The following is a 20,363-nucleotide window of genomic DNA, read 5'->3' as shown; positions in this document are numbered from 1 at the left end:
GAGGGGAGGGAATATATGTAACTGGGGTTTAACTTGAGTAGGTGTATAAATTACCTCATACAGGTTCCCTTGCCCCGTAATTAATTTAAGTCCTAAAGTGATGGGATTTAATGTTCTTGCTGGCTCCCTTCTGGCATTTCTGGTGATACAGCCTTGGAGTACTCTCACTTGATACCCTAAGGCTTTCTAAATGCCACAAGAGGTGACATCTGTTTAGGTTGCTGGCAGCAGCAGTGTGGAAGCTTTAGCGGGCACTGGAGCCATGCCATCAGCTACCCTACTTGCTGGTGCACGGGGAGAGGTAAAGGCACGTTGCATTCTGAAGTTGGGAGGCTTCTACATGAAGTGTGGGGATTTTACAATGTTTTGGCACTGGTAGAGAGGATTGGAAATGCATTCCTCCAGCTCTACAGGTGCTGACACCCCAAAGGCTTTCCTCAAAATCTGAGGCAGAGGTAGAAGTAACAAAGCTAAGCAAAGTTTTCAGGACTGATATCATCCATTTCACACAAATGAAAGAGATTAGAGGAAAAAGGAAAGCAAGCACTGAGAACATTGAGTGAGTAAAAATTCATAACTAATACCATTAAAGCATAGCTGAGCCAGCTCACTTTCCCTATTTTTCGATCATAACCAATTGGGCTTCTTTTACTTGAGCACTAAACAAATCCAACAGCTGTAGGCAAGGTGTAGGCTCAGGAGGTCCCACAGCCTGAGGGGCCTTCTTTTGCCCTCAAAGTGAGGTGCTGGGCACAAAAGCAAAACATTACATTGTCTGCCTGTGCAGGCTGCTGATTGCAAGTGTTTGCTGACCACAGCTTGCCAGCTCCAGCTGCCAGCACCCAGAAAGCTCTTAAAGGCAGGACCTCATCAGTGATGACAATGGTGGGGGAGGGGAAACACTGGGAAAACTCTGTTCCGTGTCTTAATAAATCATAATGTTGCTGATATCAGTGTGCTGGTATTGAAGGAGTTACTGGAGGCAATAGGAAATAGGCTCATCAAGCAGAAAGTTTTGTTTGGGTGGTGCATCAGCTGGGCATGTGTTAGCACTGTCCTCGTGCACACTTGGAGGTCAGGTGTGCATGAGGGATTTCAGTGATCAGGCTGAAACAGTGCCAGAAAATCTGGAAGGAAATTTCATCTGTCAAAACCTTTGTTTCTTCAGTTTAATCATTCCCATCATGTTTTGGACAGATAGTTTTGAAAATATAACCTAGTGGCAAGAGACTGCATTTTATTCTCAGCTTTGCCATGAATGATCTGGGCTGCCTCCTGCAAGGCAGCTCTGTGCCTGCATTTGTAGTTGGGGCTTTTGCCTCTTGGGTTATAAACTCTCTCTCTGGGGTAGGAGCTGCAAGATCATGTGATCTGCTCAAGCCTTTCAGCACTTACATGGAAGGAGTGCTTCACAGAAGGTGAGGTTATTAGTGGTTATTAAAAACAGAGGTCCAGATATAATCTGGCTGTTCCTTAGGGCTCAAAGCATCTGCTGCTGGCTGTGGTTAGTCAGAGGATACCTTTGGTCTGACTCAATAAAGCTAGTTTTGTTGCAATAGTTATTCAAACAACCTCACATTCTTTTTATAGATGGAAAAATCTGGCTGTTCTTTAATTGGAGGTACAAACTTGACATCCCTGGAGAGATGGGAATCCAGATTACCTGGAGGCAGATTAAAAGGGAGACTCGCAATATAAATTGTCATGCATCTCACTAATTTGCAGCAGTGTGACTTGCAACACTTGCTACTTTTCTGCATTAGAAGTGCTGAGTTTAAACAGATTCTCTGGACATCTGTGGAAGCCACAAGGCATTGCCTATGGAGATGCTTTAGTAAAACAGCAGACTCGAGCAATGCCCATGTTTGCAGAGTGACTAAGTCAGAGTGCAGAGTTGGGTCTGCCAGTTCATGGTCCCCAGCCATGCACTGAAGCATGAAGAGAACACAGCATGTGGGTGATGGAGCAGAAAGCACTCAGCTGGCTCTTACACGGAACCTTCTCCCATTGAACAGATCTTGCCCTTACAGGCGTGCACGTGGTTCCTGTCAAGTCCCTCCACAGGGCTGAATTTGAATGAATTTCCTACAGTACATTTTAGGAGGAGGAACATGTTCCCCACAGCCACCAATTCTCTCTGGCAAACAGTAGGATGCATTTCACTGGGCTTTCCACAAACCGTTTCATGGTTTGTTTGGTCACAGAAGCTGTCCTGTGCTAGCACTGTCTGTCCTAGCTGGATCTGCAGGTGTCAGCATGAAGAGTTATGAGTGCCACACTGTCTTTAACATGTTTTTTCCCAAACAGGTAATATAAGGTCCTTTTTCCTTTGATATGGAATACTCTTAGGGGAAAACACAGATTACAACTGCTATTTCTTAAACTATCTTTTGTTCTTTAGCTGCTGTTAATAGAATCAAGGTGTTAGTAGTTAAGCAGGTAACTATTCACACAACACACCACGCATTCAGGTTCCCTCATTAGTGGGAGCAGCCGTTAGAAGGCCAATGCCAATGTGAACGCTTGGAAGCAGAAGGTCATCCTGGCATACCACTGCCTTCTGGGTAGGTCTTTAGAAATTCCTTCAGAGGGCACTTTGTTTCACCACCTGTATACATAACTCTCTATTCTTAATCTGTGTAGAGCAGCCACTGCCCTCCTGGGTGTGATCCAAGTTACACAACCTGTTGCAGGTGCTAATGTGTGCTGGTGGCCTTGTACAGCATTAAACACTGGTGGTCCAAGTTTATAATTTCTTGCAAATTCATGAGGATTAATTATCTCTGGAGTTTATCAGCCCCTAGGAAACTTTCACATAGTATCTTACCATAAATGTATCTTGACTTTGGCCTGTAATATTTCCTGGTAACTATTTTTCCATCTGAATCTATAGACGCATACAAACTTGTACAAAGGGGGCTTCTATGATACCAGGAGGTAGTATTTAACTGGGGTGGTGGAAAATGTATGTCCTCTGCAGAATATGTGATATTGTGGCATGAGGTGGGCTCAAATTCATTGGGAATAAGCTGGATGGATACCAGTACTTGGGCACACTGATGCTGTCATCTTTCTGTGGATGGAGTTGATATTTACCTTCTCCAGCTGGTTTAAGAGCCTGTGACACATAGAAAGACTCCCTGCCACAGCTCCTCTTTATGTTTTGCAGGCCGGTTGGGGTCCCCCTGGTCATCCAGCTCTCTCATACATGGAGCAATGACCTCCTCTGACAGCTGTGTTGTAATGCTCAGCCCAAATGCTGGTGAAGAACAGAGCTCCTTGCAGACCCTAGAAGGGTTAGGAGGAGCAGTGTAACTGTGTGGCACCCAGTAGATACCAATTTACGTCTCTGCCCTATATTGGAACTTACCAGAGCAGGATGGCCCAAGCTTTGAAACCAGGAGAGAGCTCTGTGGGATCTTAGCCGTATGGCATGCAGTGCTGGTTACTCGTGAATAGGTTCACTTGGGGCTTTCATATACGTGCAGTAATGAGACAGTCTGCTCCTTTAGCAGGTCTCAATTAGCCTGGCTCCTTTTTCAGCAGCACTAGCTCACGCTGGTGCCTTTGCTAGTGCTCCTGGTTGGCTTTCCCTGGTCTCGCCCAGATGTGTCTTGGTCTTCTACTGCTGAAAGAAAAAACCCTATTGCTGCACAGCAAGCATCTCCAAAGAAGTCTGAGCTGTAGCTGGTGTGGAGCTGGCCAGCCTGAATGTGAAGCCAGCCAGAAAACCTGGAGAAAGGAATGTTACCATCTTGGGTGCCCAGAGTGAAGGAAAGGGATGAGTGCTCTGAAATTCTTCCTAAATCCAGCCTTGCCTTTTCACCTCCATGGAGTCTGGCCCTCTGAAGAGGCTCCTGTCCTGAAAAGCCAAAATGGATGGGAATAAGGGTTGGGTTAAAGGAGCCCTGAGATAGAAAAGTTTGAGGGCTCCTGATCACCATTACATGGGCCCTTCCCTACTGCAGGATCCCTCAGATCTTGTTCCCTGTCTTACCTGGAGGGCTGGCTTTCAGTGCAACTGCAGCAGACCCTGTGGATCTGATCTATCAGCAGCTTGATGCTCTTGATCAACGTTACAGCCAGTGGCAGGAGAACAGGGATGCACAGGGGGATCTGACTAGTGTAACCAGGGAAACAGGGGGAGTAGGCTTTTTAGGAGCAACCAAAATGCAGAAACATTCTGAATTAGTAAATTCATTCACCATATAGCACAGTGGAGAAAACCAAGAGGGCTGTGCTGCTGTGTGTGACAGCTGAATGTGTAGTTACCTTTGATGGTGGAGGTGAAGTCGGCAGGTGTGTATCCATGTCTTTCCATCACTGGCATTTTCTGTTAGTTTTCAGACTACATTCAGAAGTCCCACACAGAATTATAAATTTAAAACATGTGGTAGCTTGTGTATCATATGAAAAAAAAGTATAAGCCAGCAGGAAAGTGTGAAAAGGCCATGCTGACATGTCAGTGAAGCAGAGTCACTAGCTGTGGATTTAAGTGCTAAGTGAAGTGCTACAGGTTGTTTCACAAAGCCAAGTTTCTTACCCAGCTTACTAAAGACCTGTCATTTGGGAAATCGGAGGCATGTGCAGCCCTTATTGACAGACCGTGCACTGCATTGTCTTCGCTGGGGCTTTGCAGTGCCAAGGGTCTTCTCTTCTTTATTTGTTTGTCACTGTGACAGACACCCTGCCAGCCATGGCAACTAAAGCATTTGTTATCTGTCATGCCCTTAACTAGAATTAGCTCCCACCCACCTTTCCCTGCTGGTTCAGTCAAACAGCTCTTCAGCAGCCAGGTTATTTCTCAGCCTCTGCTGCTGGTTTCCCCTCGATGGTACTCTTATAATCACTATCTTGCAGTAAGAACATTTTTGTATCAGTGTCCCTATCTCCCCCAACAGGAAGAGCTGCCTAACCCTGTCCTCTCAGCCATGGAAAAGCTATTTGCAAATACATCAGGAAGGCGGCACTTTTTCAGTAGTTATAAATCTGGGCTTTTACTGGGAGGTGCTCTATCTATGCCAGCTAATCTAGAGTGTCTCAGTACTCTACTGAGGATGAGGGTAATCATCTCTAAGCTATCTCACTTTCTGAGAGTTCTCTTTTACTGCTGCACTGTGGCCTCCTCATGACTACGTATCTGTTCTCTCTCCCCAGTAGTCTCCTCACAGAAGGGAATTGAGTGCACTTAATAAGCTAATGTGCTCTGAAGTGGGGTTTGTGTTAAAGATGCAATGCCTGATCACAGATTGATCCTATAAGTATTTACTATTTGGTATGCCTTGAGCAGTCCTATGCACTTAAACATTGGCATTGAACAGCAAGCACATTTATAAGGGTGTGTATGGTACCACCCTTGTGCTAGAGCTGATGCCATGAGGCCAGGAAAGCTCTCTGCCCTATCTCTTAGGAACCAGAGAAGGCCGGAGGCCATTGGCACTGCCACCATACACTGTGCCCAGGCAAACATTTGGGTTGGAAATGTCTCTGTGTGCTGGCCACATGGGAAGGAGGTGTGTACTTTACAGTGCAACTAAAGGGCAAAGAGGCTGAGCTTAGAGTTCTCCTGTGCCCCAGCTCAGTGGCTCTGCTGCTGGGTGGCAGAGCAGCGCTGGGCAGGAGATGCAGAAGCGTTTCTCCAGCCAAACAGAAATCTATCACAGCACAACACATACTGCAGCTGAATGAAAGTAACTCACCAGGGCAGGGAAAACTCAGCTGAAGGGGTTACTGACAAAGATGTGTCAGGCAATTAGTGATCCTTGCAGTATGTCCTGTACCTGCTCAGACAGAAGAAGGAGCTGACAGTAAACATGCTGTTAAGAAATAAAATGTGTCCAGTTCCCCAGGCAGAAGCATTTATTATCTGTCTGTGCTGTTCTGTTAGGTCAAGGCACCCAGATAAGGATGAGGGCATAGAACAAGCTAGGAGAGCTGTGTCTTAACCCATCAATCATTCAAAAGCATTATGTATTTAAATGTGCAATCAGAACTGATTTGAGTCTCTTGAGAGAAAAACCTGTGCATGCATCTCCTAGGAGAAGGTGCTTTAGTTTCAGTGATTCAGTGTCCTTCATTGCACAGGAGTTTTGTTAGGGCAAGGGTTTCTGCAGTAGCAAAGGATGGGATACTATGCTCTGATTTTCCTCAAAGATGAGGGATGGCCTGAGGACCTGCCTTGTGGACCTCAGAGGAACAGGAATGGCTGAACTCTAAGTAGAGGAGGTAAGGTGGAAGGTTTCTGTGATGGCTCTTTGTCTTAAAACGTCCCTAACCATGCTCTGGCTTCCCTGTGCTGGATGAGGAACATGAAGTCTTTTGTCCACAGAGCACAGCAGAAAATCTGGGAAGGAGAAAAGCAGCATTTTCCCAGTTCCTGGAGGATTAAGAGACCTGCACAGCATCATGTAGGAAGTCAACAGCAGAGTGGGAACCAAACAAATTCACTAGTAGTGATTCAGACTAGAGGCTGGCCCAGCCCAAGACATATAAAACTGCACCATCCTTCTGACTGGATAAATTCCACTGAGCCAGCAGAAAATGTGGTCATCATAGTTGAAACATTGTTTCAAGGAGAAAAAAGGTGTTCTGGGCATTCTGAAATTTCCTGGTTTGGGTATAATTTCCTGGTTTGAAATACCCTGGTTTGGGTATTTTCAAAATTAAATGCTTCTAGATGTTGCTTGGAAAAGACTCTTCAGCTGTATTGGTGTGCAAAGGTGGTGATCTTATATACTATTATGTGGAATGGAAGGAGTCAAGTCAAAGGCAAAGGAAGGCAAACACTTAAGGCTGAGACAGCCTCATGAACAACCAACCACACAAGAAACCTGGGACATCACAGCTTTTTGTTTGTTTTCCGATAAATCCAAAAAGTTTGTAAATTTTTTCCTTCAATTTTTCACCTTTCTGAATCCAAATTAAAGCTAGTTGTGAAACAAAAAATTCCCTTTTCGATGCTTCTTTATTATAACCTCTTACACTCTGCTTGCATATGACTCAGCTTAATCGGCACTGGAGAGACTAAAGAAAAATCCCACAAACACAGAAAATAAATCCCACACAAATATTAAAACAAAGCTACTGTATTGTTACTAGCAGTTCTAGAGACATTTCCTGAATACTCTCATGTCTGCAGTATCTTCCACAACATCAACCCCAGCATGTTATGTGGTCATTAGTCCAAAGAACTAATTAGTCTGAGATGGGCTTGTTAGTCAGGAGTGGCAAACTCAGTTACAAGCTTCATTCCCAAAGATTCAATATTTATTATGTGCCATCAAACATCTTGATAATTTGATGGCTGGCCTCCTCAGAGGCTTGGAGTTCTCAAACAAAGCCTGGGGAAGAGAACTGGAAGATCTGGAAGGAATGATGTGGAGGAATAGGAATGCTGCCTCCAAAACTGGGTAAGATTGTGGGACCCACAGTCATTCCAGCCCTCTGTGTCCCCATGCTGCAACAGGGGCTGTCATGAAAGCAGAACTTAGAGCAGGGCAACTACTGGCAGCTACTCCTGATCCTGCTGTACCTGCCTAACATGTCATATTTTCCATCAGTGGCAGCCAGAGAGGCTGTTTAGGGAGAGCCTGCAAGCTGTTTGAGGCTGTTCCAGGTCTGCTGCACTCAGACCTGTGTCCACAAACGTTTTGTGTGTGTTAGAGGGCACATCTTTGCTTTTACCATCTGGTTTTGGACCTCGTTTGCTGTGATCTCCCTAAAGCCTTGGTGAACCTGTTGATGCTGTCTGCTGCCATGACATCCTATGGAAACAATTTCCAGAAGTTGATCGCCCCCAGTAGGAAAAAAACAAATGTACTCTTATATGTCAAGTGCATTTCAAATTTCCAGTAATTCTTGGGGCATTTTAAACCTCCTTAGCTTCAAACAAGGAAGCTTAGTCATAGGCCAAAGCCACCAAGATGCCTCAGATGACATGTTTCTCACTCTGAGCACTCAGAGCCCATGCTTAGAGTTGAGGGCTCTCCTCATTAAAATCCAGGTGTGGAACTCATTGCACCAAACTCATGATCTAAAAGACAGGCACCCAAAAACTAATCCAGGTATCCATATATAGAAGTTACAGATGCACCACCAGCAGATGATTCACCCTTTTCTAAAACAGGTATCTCAGATTGCTGCTGTGAGTCACTGTGGGCACTGCCTCCCTGTCTCCCCTGACTAAGGGATGCATATTTAACCAAAGTGGATTTCACACATGTTTAAAATTGCTGAATTGGAACGTGTCCCTACCATCTTTGACCTGTGAAAAGAGACACGTGAATTCTAAGTCATCTTGAAAGATGACTTAGAAAGATGACTTCTGGCTGAAGGGGGATAGTGGACAGGTGAGTGCAGGGCAGCCTGAAGCTCCGTCACCCGCTTGAGGTGAGAAAACATCTTGACCTCAGTCACAGTTGTAGTCTTTCAGGGCTTTTAAATTAATTATCTTGGTTTTCTAATGATGCACTTACCAGTGATCACCCAAGAACAATCTGTCCAAGCATTTCTTTGGGATTCAGGATCAGGCCAAATCTATTTTAGTTGATGATATGGTTGTAAAATGTGTGATATTTGAATCACCAGTATTTAATTAGGCAACTCAAAAAGACAAGGAAGAAGAGCAATATTATGATTGTGTAAGTCTCCTCCTGTTTCTGAACATTAGGAGTCACATGGCAGGGGTTACCAGAATTGTGTGATTAGCTTAGAAACTTCTAGTTTTATATGACTGTGTAAATGTGACAGAATGTTAGACCTCTCTGTAGATGAAGGAACAAGTATTTAGGATCATTTTGTCAAAATGACAATTTCACTTACTCGGCATATAAGGTGCCTGAAGGTCACAGGCATTTTCAAAAGCGATAAGCATTTCTTCTGTTCGAGTGATAAAGACCAGAGTTTTGTAAAAAAGCTATTTTAGGAGAACTGAAAAAAAAAAAAGTAAAACAAGCAGCTGTGTTTGTTACAAAGCCAAAGTGGCATGTAAGAGCTGTCATCACCGTGGTCTCTATTATGAAATACTATTTGCTCTGCAAAGTGCTGTATCTTTCCATGCAGTTTAAAAAGAAATAAAAGACAGTTTTACAAGCTTGGTTATTTTCAGTTAAGAATTTCGAGTGAGGATTTTATTGCCTTCATGTGATGCCAGCTTTCAAAATACAGTTACAAAATTACCAGATTACAACACAGCTAATATTTACATGTATGAAAATCATACTTTTAAACCTCCATCCCAAATCTAAGTATTCCGCTTTATGAATGATACTTTTGTGTTGTTTATGTATGTATATAATAGTGTCTGTATTTGACTACATGCGTCCATGCGCATACTGAATTGCAATTCTTTGCCTCCCGGATTTTTTATACTGTCTTTTTAAAGCTAAAACCGGAGCTCATTTTTAAACACAAGTCGAAGCGCTCGTATTTCCCACGACTCCAGCATCTGATGCTTTTTTTGAGAAAGTCCAACGACGGGCTGGGGCAGGGCTGGGAACGGGGCTGGGAACGGGGCTGGGGCGGGGCAGGGCCGGGCGGGGCTGGGCGGCGGGATTGGCCCGGCGCGGTCAGGCGCCGTGGGCTGTTGCACACACGCGGCTCGGGCCCCGGTGACCGGCAGTAACCCCGGGGAAGCCCGGCCCACTGCGGGTGTTCCCCCCCGATCCCGGCCCTGCAGCGTCAGCTGGCGCTGGTTGTGCCCGGCCTCCCCGGCTGCGAGGGCGCCTGGCTGCCCTGGGGCCCGTGCTGCCCACACAGCCCGGCTGTGGCCATGGCAGCCGCGGGACGGAGCGCTGCCACGGCCCCCCGGGACAAGAGCTCCCTCAGGGGCTGGGCTGAGGGGACTGGGCATTCGGCGCACCTGCCATCCATCCGGCTGCTCTGCAGGGCGGCTGTGGTGCCATCTCCTCCAGGTGCTCTCCTGGGACTTTGTTCTCTCCTTCCGGAAGTCCCCACAGGCTTGTGGTGCCCTCATGGAGCGTCAGCAGCAGCTGGTGCTTTCTCGCTGTGGTTGGAGCGCATGGCTTGGTGCAGAGCTGGTACCAAGTCCTGCTCCTGGGCAGCTCCTGGGGGAACTGCTGCCCTCCCTTGGGCACCCTCCCTTGGGCACGCTCCCAGGTCCTGCTCCCAGGTCCTGCTCCCAGGTCCTGCTCCCAGGGTCCTGGGCTGGACACGCTGGGTTCCTCACAGCTGTGTTCACTGCATGCCACCTCTGGGGAGTGGATTGCAGCTGGAACTTGGTCTCCCCTAGAGATCACATTGGCATCTTCTGCATGTTGTGTTCAGAGTGAAAAGATGCAGCAAGCTCTCCCCTGACAGCCTGCAGCCCTCCCTGCTCTCCCTCCTTTGGGTCTGAACAAGCAGGCACTTGTTCGCCTGTTCTCTCCTACCCAGCAGAGCTGGCTTGTACATTAACTCTTCCTTTCCCTCTCCTTCTCTGGTGCGTGGGAGATTTTCAGAGGAGCAAAGTTGGGGTGCACCGGAATTGCAACCCAGATGTGCAGATTACATAGGAAACCAGGAATTATCATGCATTAAATACTTCCAGGAAATGACCTAAAAATGCTGAGCTGGCACTGCTGAGGGGCTTGATACTGTAGGAAAACGTATTTTGGGCAGGGGATTTAATAACAGTCTTTAACGAAGAGGGAGAGGCCGTGATTGGAGCTGCACTCATGAAATCCAGACAGAGGGATCATTAACTTTATTTTTAGGCTTGGCTGAATAATCAGGAGCTTTGAAGACTTGACTTGCCTTCTCTGTTTCACTTCTTTTAGGAGGTGCTGTGCTGTCATAGCTGGGATCAAAAATGCACCAGATTACCAGAAGCTGCACCTCTCTGTCACTTCCAGGGACATACTGCTGTGACCAGCTGATGAGCAGGAGCGTTTGGTTTGCTTTTTTCTACAGCTGAAAGCAGCCACATGTCAAATTGGCTGGGCTGGTCACATACCTCCAGGTGGAAGAACACAGCTGCTGGAAGAGCCTCAACCTTCTGTCTGAGTAACTCTCTTTTCAGCCCCTTGCTGCAATTTGCAGTGCCCTAGCTCTGGCCTTCCCACCCAAAGGGCTTTCCAGCAGCAGTAGCTGCAGCTGGAAATCAAAGCATGGGCCTGTTTTTCCAAGAGATTCAGCGTGCCCAGCTGCAAGGGTTTGGCAGTGCCAGCAAACATGGGCTGGATCAGGGGTCCCTGTGTGCTGCAGGTGGCAAAGATGCCACAAACAAGGCCATCCCCTCTGCCTGCTTGTGCATGGAGCAAGCTGGTGCCATGCAGAGATGGCCTTACTTGCCACTGATCAAAAGGTGCTTGGGTGGGGGTGCAGGGAAGCTACTATCAATTAAAGTGATACTTGGTATGGGGATTTCCCCCTTTTCCTTTCACTTCCCTCCAGCTGCAAAAGGGGTGGGGAGGAGCAAGGACGCTCACTGTTGCATGAGGAAAATTCCCCTCGCTGAGGCTGATGAACCCGCCTGACGGGAGGCGGCTGCCGGTATTACGTGTTGTGCCGCATGTGTATCCGCCAGCCACAGGCCCTGGCAAGGGGCCCCGGCTGGAATTAACCTGCAGTAACCCCAGGCACAAGGGCAGCCTTGGCGGGGTGTGCCTGCCTGGCCTGCGCTGGAGTATGAAAGCCATTATAATCCACTCATTCATGATGCTTAAAGAGCCAGAGGCTTTTTTCCCTTGGTTCTCCTGGAAGAGAGAGGGGTTTGGAAACAGTAAGGCACAGCATTCTGCATCCTGATGGAGCATCATGTGCTTTACCAAGCCTTGCCCACCATGTCATCAGTCCAACAAGTTTTAAAGTAACATTTATCGTTTTTATTATGAACAAATAAAATTTCAGATCAGCACAACCAGATGTCTGTTTCCATATTAGTAGAAATTATTTCAAAAAGGTTTTTTTTTCTTTTCCAGTACACAAAACAGAGATACTACTATGCAGAAATCCCTAAGCTGTGAAAAATCATATCCTACTCACATTTCAACAGTGACAGAGCTTAGACAATGTGCAGATTCAACTTTCCAATCCTTCCCTGAACACCCAACACTTGGACTTTTGCTCTTCACAATACCAGCAGGGCTGGGAATGGTTTTGGAAAACAAACCAGTCCATGCTTCTGCCAGCAGCGGTGTGTGTGGTTCGTAGGGCTCCTTCCTGTGCTCGGCTGGTCGGCAGCGAGCCTCACCACACCTCTGGGAGGCAGGGCGTAACCCCCTGTTACAGATAGGGAAACTGAGGCACGGAGCGTTTTTAAATGACTTTGTCCCAAATCACGCAGTGAGCGAGTTGTTAAGCTGGGAACAGGTCCCAGCTGCTTTAGCCATGAGATCCCACTGCTGATTTTTCTGCTTCTACCTTTCACAGACTTGTTTGAGCTAAACATACAGACAATGCGTCCAGGATACAAACATGCCACCAAATATATATATATATATTTATAGGTGTATATATATATATCTCAAACGAAGTTCTACCTAAATTGTTGTATCTGTTTCTTAGTCTAACAAAAATTCTAACTCAAATACATTCAAAATCACCTGCACCCACAGTTCAATGTAGGCAATTAAATAATTAAGAAACCCCTTGAATGTTCATAACTCAGAAAAAAAAACCGAAACGGCAAATAGCTGTCAATACTTCTATGTATATTAAAGAAAGATTTAAGGCACCCAGAGATATTTGCCAATCTACCTTTAAAGTGACTGGACAAACACCAGGACTGTTTGGTTACTGCTCCTCAACTTCCACTCTCATTCCAGATTCTGGACCCGAATCAGCACTTGAAATTTGAAAGGAACTCTTGATGTCAAGCCCTGCTTCTCTGCTGAGAGGATGTGAAATACTGCTGCATTTCACAGCACATATCTCTACTGTAGGGTAGTCACACTACACCTTAAGGACACCAGGAGCAAGGAAGTCATTCTCCCCTTCTCCCCTCCCCACACCCCTTTCAAATTACTGGCTGGAGCAAATTCATCCTCTCTGGGGACTTCCACGAGTTCAGAGGGGTTTACATTAGAGCAAAGTCAGCCCACAATTACAGACCTAACAGTGTTTCTCTTTTTTTGGAGGGCTTTTTCTTTTTTTTTCAAATGGTAGGATACTGCTCTAGCCACAACTCCCTTTGCTCCAGCCAGCACCCAGGCAGTCAAGAGCCTCAGAGCAGTAAGGATGCTATCTCCTGAAACCAGGAGCTGAAGGACTCTTTTCTCCATTTGTCCTTGTTCCTCTTGGCTAGAGACCATATCACTCCTTACGGCTGAAAACCTCAAAGGGTCCCATTGCTGAGCAAAAACAAGGTCATGGTGGTGGCTGGGAGGGGAAGGTGAGGAGACGGACTCATTTTCTGAGTAACAAGCGTGTTCTTGTTAAGAACATCACCGAGCTATCCTGGCTCCTGGTGAGTTTCACTGCAGCAGGAGGAAGCAAAGCTGCAGAGACTTGCTCCCATGAAGCTTCCCTGGCTGCGATGTGGCAGAGATGAGGTGAGGAAGTTGGCATCTGCTCTGTCTCTGCCTTCCCTGGCCTGCCTGAATAAGGGAGATGCTGCAAACCCCACTCCAATATCACTTTGTTCCAGCTACCTCTTGTGCTTTCCTCCAGCTCCGATTGATGCATTGAAGCAACAAAAACAATACTATTGCTACAACTAATAATAATAATAGTCATAAAAATTAATAGTAACTAGGAGAGTTAAGGGGGAAAAAAAAGCATGTTCAGCTCAGTGAGGGGCGTGAGGCCATAACACCCAGAACATAACAGACTGCCTGAACTCAAGCTGGTCTCTGCAACTTGCAGGAAACAACACCCACATGGACTTTTTTCCCCAGCATCCTCCAGCTGCATGCCCACATTGGCTCAGTGATGTAACTGACCTTTCTGCAGGCTCAGCCGCCCTCGCTGCCTGTCTTGCTGGCAAAGGAGCGAGGTGGCGAGATGGCTCGCCGAGGGGGCTGGGAGGCAAGCTAAGGGACTAACAAGGAGCTGTTTTTGCCTCTCCTTCCCACTCCCTCTGGGAAGCAGGGAATGGCAAACCAACACAGCAGACCCTGGGCAAGAAAGCCCAGAGGTAGCTCACACTGGCGGCAGTCTCACACTGAGGTCTCAACTTCCTCGAGCCCCCTGTGCCACCTGGCCCCACATTGGTGTTTCTCAGGCACTTGTTGAGTGGAGCCCCCAAGGATGAAAAGACCTGCTCCTGCAGACACCCTCACTCCTCCCTACACCTGCAGGTGTTCCCTTGTCCTGTCCCTGTGCTCAGCACAGGATGTGGATCTGCAGGGCAGGCACACACATCTGCCTGCCCCCCAGAAGGGACCCTGTTCTTCCAGCACATAAGGCAGCTTAACTCAGAGGTGGAGCTTTGGTTTACATGCTTCTCCTCCTCTCCATTTTGGCAAAGTCCCATTTGCGAGCAAAAATCTCAGTGGTGGGGGTGAACAAAACTCATTATGGGCTGGTGCTGCCCCTTGGCAGCCAGTGGCACACCCCTCCATCTGTCCTCCTCCTCACTGTGGCTCTCCAAAACAGCCGTGGAGCCCAGAGACATGCTCTGCCTTCAGTCCCTTGTGGCACAGAGGGCAGTGCAGGGAGGGAGGCTGTGACACCAGAGGGAGTAGGAATTAAGGCCACCAGCACTCTCCCTCCAGTGCCCACTGCTGCTACCTCATCCCTCAGCCACTGGTGGACTTGGCTAGGGATCTGAGAGAGACTCCAGCCAGAGTGGCTAGGTGGTGAGGAACAGGGGAGAACACTTCCCAAGAGATGTCTTGGAAAGAAACAACTCTTCTTTCTGATGGCAAGAGCAAGGGATGGGGCTGCTTTTCCCAGGAAGAGCAGTTTAGCTATGTCATGTCTGTTAGCAGCCCTTGAGAAAAGAGGAGGGACAGTGGCAGAAACTTTGTGGGGGAAAGTGGGGGAAAGTGGGGGAGAGGGTCACTGACTTTGGCTTAACTCTTCATCTGGCTAGTACAGGCTTCCCTTAACTAAATGGTACATAGCCAACTGCAAGGGCCTCCCTAGGCCACTTCCTACCAGCTTCTTTTCCAGGGAGAGACTGGGACAATGTAAAGCAGGAGACAGGTTAGAGAGGCTGGAGAGGGAAACAGAAAGGAAAAGGAAAGGAGGGAAAGGGTGGCCTTGTGTTATAAAGGCAGAGTCCTAGATCTTAAATACATCACGCAAAATGCAGCATGGGAGGGGGGCATTAAAACTCATTATCATTATCTTAAGCAAACTGGTAGCATTATTCAGTAGTTAGTAAACAGAACATTAAACTTTTGTCCAGCGTGTTTGGAGGGGTCAGGAAGGGAGAAAGGGAGATAAAAGGAGGAAGGAGAGGTGTGGATGTGTGTGTGCAAGGGAGCAGGAACTCAGCCACTCTTGTGACTTCCATCTCCAGTCCGCATTTTCCGAGCCAGGATGACCTCCTTGGAGACCTTCTTGCGATCGCTGGCCAGCCCCAGGAGGCACATGAGGTCGATGAAGGCTGTGGTTAAGTTGAAGCGCCAGCCAAACTCACTGGTGGAGTAGTCATAGGGGAAGGTGTGGTGGTAGTTGTGGAAGCCTTCTCCTGAAAAACACGACCAGGGAGAGGATGTTGCAGAGCTCTAGGTGATAGACCCTTTATCTTGACCCAAAGCACCACATTCCTGTAACAGGCTCTGGATTGAGTCCAGGCTCCTCTCTCCTCTCAGCCCAATTTCACCCTTCTAATATACCCCATCTCATTTGGGCATGACCCAGCATGCCAGGGCTGGCCCAAATGAGGCAATGACAATCATAGAGGACGTTTGGTGCTTTAGAGGAAAACAAGCATGTGGCAAGGAATGGTTAGTCCCTGGCTCCCCAGCTGCACCAAAACACCAGGGATTCTTAATAGTCTTTCCCCTGCCACCACAAGAAATCTAGTATTAATTCAGCTACCAGCAAGATCAGCAGCAAGTCCCCAACAAACCAGGCCAATCAATACTCCTATGGCACTAGCAATCCTAATGCCAAATCCAAAGGACATTTCCAGATGGGAAAAAAAGCAGACACACACTTCTACTAAACAATTGACACCAGTCAGCCACCATCTGTTCTGGATACTGTCAACATTGGCTTCAGCACTCACCCCTTCAAAGACACTGCCTCGACTACTGCTCCTTCCCCTGAATCTCTGCAGTTCAAACCCCTCCCTACTAAAAATTCACAAGCAGATTCTTTGGTGGTGGAAATCAGTGGAGCCCCAGTAATGTACAGTGGTGCAAAACAGATGAGGATTTAGGCTTGGGAGAACAGATAAGGGCATATGCTGATCCTGGGATGTACTTTCCTAGATCTCCAAATTTTCAGTAAAAAACATACAAGCATCTAGCTTGTCTTATCCTCAAGTACCCCCAAAATCACCAGTTGTCTTGAGAACACGTCAAAATGTGCATCTGCTGGTTTTCAAGTTGACAAATCTCAGACATGAAGTGACTGCAGCACATGTTTTTCAGTCTAGTGAACATGGCAGAGAGACTTCTGAGCAGGGTAAATAAAATATTGCTGTTGAGGTAAGAAGGTGATAAGTGTAGCAGAGTCCTTTCCAGCCTGGAAAGAGTCTGATGGGAGCTGATAACCCTGCTGCCCTTATGTACTCACTGGCCAGCACAGGAAACACCCCCAGATGCAAAGGCTGGAAGGAAAGGGTGCAGGGGAAGTAGGGACACCTGGATTCATAGAAATTCCTAGAAGCAGTTGCAGCCCCAAGAGGCAGTCCCTGTTCTAGAGTCCCCTGCAGCAAAGACACAGATGCTGAACATACCTAGGGCCCCCAGGCTGACCAGGGGGTTCTCCCGTGGGTTGATGTTCTGGTCATACGGCCGGTTGCCAAACATGTGAGCAGCACTGTTCACTAGCCAAGTGGCATTGAGCCCTATGGTGTAGCGCAGGATGGCTGGAATGAAGAAGCTGATGACGATGGATTCATCCCAGAAGTACCAGGGCACTACAGCTGGCAGTGTGAAGCACAGCAACACCACTGAGGGCTTGTAGTATCTGGAAAGAAAGGGACCAGGAGGAAGGTGTTCAGTGGCAGAGGCAGGACAGGAAGGACTGATTCAGTCCTCTATTTGGAGGATTCACACTCAGCTATCCAGGGAAAATCAGGTGCAGAAATGCCTTGCTCCTGAACCTTGTATCTTTTACTCTGGATGCACGGAAGCCATGCCTGGAGACTCCCAAGTCCTACCATCAGGTAAGAGACTCAGACTAAATCCTGCTCTCCTCACACAAGCTTAAAACAATGTCCCCATCACCATGAGTCCAGACACCTGCTGCTTTTGGCCTCATCTGTCATTTGCTTCTCAGCTACACTGGTCACTATAAAGGCAACCCCATGCTTCCAGAGTCCCACAGATGGTCCTTTCTCTGGCTTTGGCCCAGTGCTGCAACTCCTCCTTGCAGACTTGGCTCTGCCTGTGAATACACCCACCAAAAATGCAAGCAAGTGGCACAGATGAGCATACAGATGAGCATGTGAGCTCTCTTACACTGGAAGAATGGAAGTAGAGGAAGGTGAACCACTCCGATGACCCACAAGAAAAATCACGCTGGGACTGAACTAGGGACTTCCTGACTTAGGCTGGTTACTATATGGGTTCAGTCCCACATCCCTGCAGCCCTGATGATAGGCTCATCTGCTCTGGGGATCAGTCCCAGTATAGCTCCAGATGGCTGAGAGATACCCCGTCCACGAGGCACCAGTGAATCAAGACTGTCCTTCCCAGTTACTGCCCCTCTCACATCTCCATTTTCAACCCTTCTTTCACCACATTTTTTCCAGAAGACTGAGGGAAGAGGGGTACAGACATGGCCTGGAAGGTGTACAATCTCCAAAGATGTCTCAGAGGCACCTGTGTGTGGGCTCTGGGCCAGCCAAAGCAGCAGCTGGGCTGTGGGGTGAGCAGGCATGGGGGGACTTAGTGGTGAGAAGATCAGCCTGCTGCTGGCAAGATGCTGCAGGGTAGGCAGGCAAGAGAGGAGTGTGGGAGGGCTAGAGGTGGCACTAGATTCTAAATACTTCCTGTAGGAGAGGCACAGCTCATTTCTCACAGTTCGTCTCACAGCAAAGCCTTGGGCATGCTGAAGAGTCACATTTCTCACATGATGCCCTCAAATCCTCTCACATTCCATCAAAGCCACTTGGAGTTCCCAGGCCATTTGCAGTGTCCCTGCTCCATCCCCCATGGCTCCCCACTAGGGTTGACCCCACGTGGCACCCACCTGCGCTGGAACATCACCACTTTGTCAGCCTTTATGTCACTCAGGTCCAGCTTCTGTCCCTTCTCGATGACGTCCGGGTGCTTGCGCACGAGCAGCCAGCCAATGTGGGAGAAGAAGAAGCCCCGCATGGCATTGTGTGGGTCTGCGTCTGTTTCGGAGAACTTGTGATGGACACGGTGGTCCCGGACCCACTCATAGATGTCGTTCTGCAAGTCAACAGCAGTGAAAACTTAGGGTCAGGGCTGAAGAAATTCCCTTCAAATTACAAAATGGCCTGAAATGTTTAAATACTTAAATCCTATTGACCTGAACTCATATCAGTGGCATCATGCCTCATTAGGGTTTGGGGTTTCTGGCCTTTAAAACAGAGGTTGGGTCTTGGTTGTACCTCTCCAGGTTTTGGGAAGCAGCTCCAGGGGTGCCTCAGTCTGCTCTTTGATTGGCCAACTCTGGGCTGGGGGCTGCACCACACCCATGGTGCTGCAGGCTCTGGTTGGTCAGCCTGTGCCCCACCCCTGCAGCAGCCACTCTCATTGGCTGGCTGGTGCCCCACCCTCCCATGCTCAGCTACTGTCCCATCCCCATCCCATCCCTGTCCCCATCCCCATCCCTGCACAGTGCCAGCTGGGGCTGACCGACCTGCCCCTTCCCTGTCCCTGATATTTCCCATAGGTCATCCTGCCTTGCTTGTCCTGGGATTGCCAAATCAGATGTTTAACTTGGGGGGCGAGGCTTTTTTAAACTTTTTTTTTCATTGGAAATCAAACAGTCTTAAAATTAAGGCTCCTCTTTAGAAAAAGAACAAACACACCATTTCAATGACATTTCTCAAAAATACCTCTCTTCAGCCCCGTAACTGTTCCATTTAAGCAGCAAAATCAATACAGTTTGGAAAATGTCAACGCTTTTATCATTTGTATTATGAAATCATTGCTTTGGCTGGTGTTAAGAATAGATTTTCATAAGCCTGTGATCATTTCTTTGTATCAAGATTTCAATAAGCTTAAAGCCATGTATTACACCATCCTAGAAAACATGAAATAGAGATCCAAGCACAGCTCTATTACCTGTATTACACAAGAGGCTCATTAATCTTCTTCATATCCAGGACTTTTCCTGAAAACACTTTGAAGGTAGGGAAAATGAATAACCATCCCTATTTCTTGCCTCAAAAGACTGAGGGACTTGTCCACACAGGGAGCCTGTGGCAGAGACACGACTCCTCAAGTCCCTTTCTAGTATTGTAACCACTCTTCCTTTAAATGAGATAAAATTATTTACCTGCAGGCCATTCAAGAAGGCAATGATAAACATGGGCCAGGATTATAACTCTCACTTTTTTCCAAATACTGGGAACTGATGCCTTCCTTCCAGCCAAGTATCTCCAAGTATTAGCAGCCCTCGCTGATGTTGGCCAGAGCTTCATCATTCAGTATTCCCCCAGAAGAGGGTGGCCCAGCTGCCTTCCCTATCTAGTAAGCAGAGAAACTTAACCAGTAGCTATGCTGGAAAATTTCACCTGTGACCCAAAGTCTCTTTCACATTCCAGACCCTACACAGCACCATGTAACACGAGAAAGCCCAGTCTGAAAGTCAACAGACAACTTGGGCTTGCACATATGGGAAGGCTTCCCCTGTCTTTCTGCGGGGAGGAGGCACAAATTTGGAAAGAGACCATGTAATGCAGAGACCATGTGGTATCACTTCCTCCACCACACCCTGTCTACAAACAGAAATTGGGAGTCTCAAACCTGAAAAATCGGTACCTTGACACAAACTTTAGCTTTTTTCTATGGATCTTATTTTGGGACCACCTCTAACTGCAACCTTGACTGAAAATCATGACTTTTTGAGAAGAGCAAGCAAAGCCAAGGAGAATGTCTTCTTCCTTGGGAGTTTCCAGCTACAGGCTATAACTGTGAGAGCTTCTGTTGTGCTGCAGCTGACAGGTCTTGCAGGTGGAAAAGCCAGTTAGAGGCAGAATTCTCAAATTCTCTGAAATTACAAGTCACAGGTCTCTGAGCAACCAACAGGCATTTTCTGGAGGACCTAAGATAAAACAGTCTATAAACTTCCCTGACCTTAAAAGTTACTGATCTCCTCTGCTG

At 47.5% G+C, this 20,363-nt stretch overlaps 1 protein-coding gene and 1 long non-coding RNA gene across 2 annotated transcripts in view; one reads left to right on the top strand and one right to left on the bottom strand.

Annotated features, from left to right (window-relative positions):
- Positions 1 to 11,862, top strand: part of LOC125329196 — a 20,598-nt gene extending 8,736 nt beyond the window's left edge. The window contains exon 2 of the long non-coding RNA XR_007205083.1: positions 10,776 to 11,862. This is a non-coding gene — a long non-coding RNA (uncharacterized LOC125329196). The remainder of the gene's footprint in view (positions 1 to 10,775) is intronic.
- Positions 11,800 to 20,363, bottom strand: part of SCD (stearoyl-CoA desaturase) — a 21,550-nt gene continuing 12,986 nt past the window's right edge. The window contains exons 4-6 of the mRNA XM_048310765.1: positions 18,256 to 18,461; positions 16,796 to 17,028; positions 11,800 to 15,577 (exon numbers count right to left, since the gene is read on the bottom strand). Coding sequence (XP_048166722.1) covers positions 15,378 to 15,577; positions 16,796 to 17,028; positions 18,256 to 18,461 — 639 coding nt within the window. The 3' untranslated portion in view covers positions 11,800 to 15,377. The remainder of the gene's footprint in view (positions 15,578 to 16,795; positions 17,029 to 18,255; positions 18,462 to 20,363) is intronic.

The sequence above is a fragment of the Corvus hawaiiensis genome, chromosome 8 (genome assembly GCF_020740725.1).
Source record: "Corvus hawaiiensis isolate bCorHaw1 chromosome 8, bCorHaw1.pri.cur, whole genome shotgun sequence".
NCBI classification, from domain to species: Eukaryota; Metazoa; Chordata; class Aves; order Passeriformes; family Corvidae; genus Corvus; species Corvus hawaiiensis.
The sequence above is the reverse complement of the archived record's forward strand: the minus strand, read 5'-3'. Positions and strand labels throughout refer to the sequence as shown.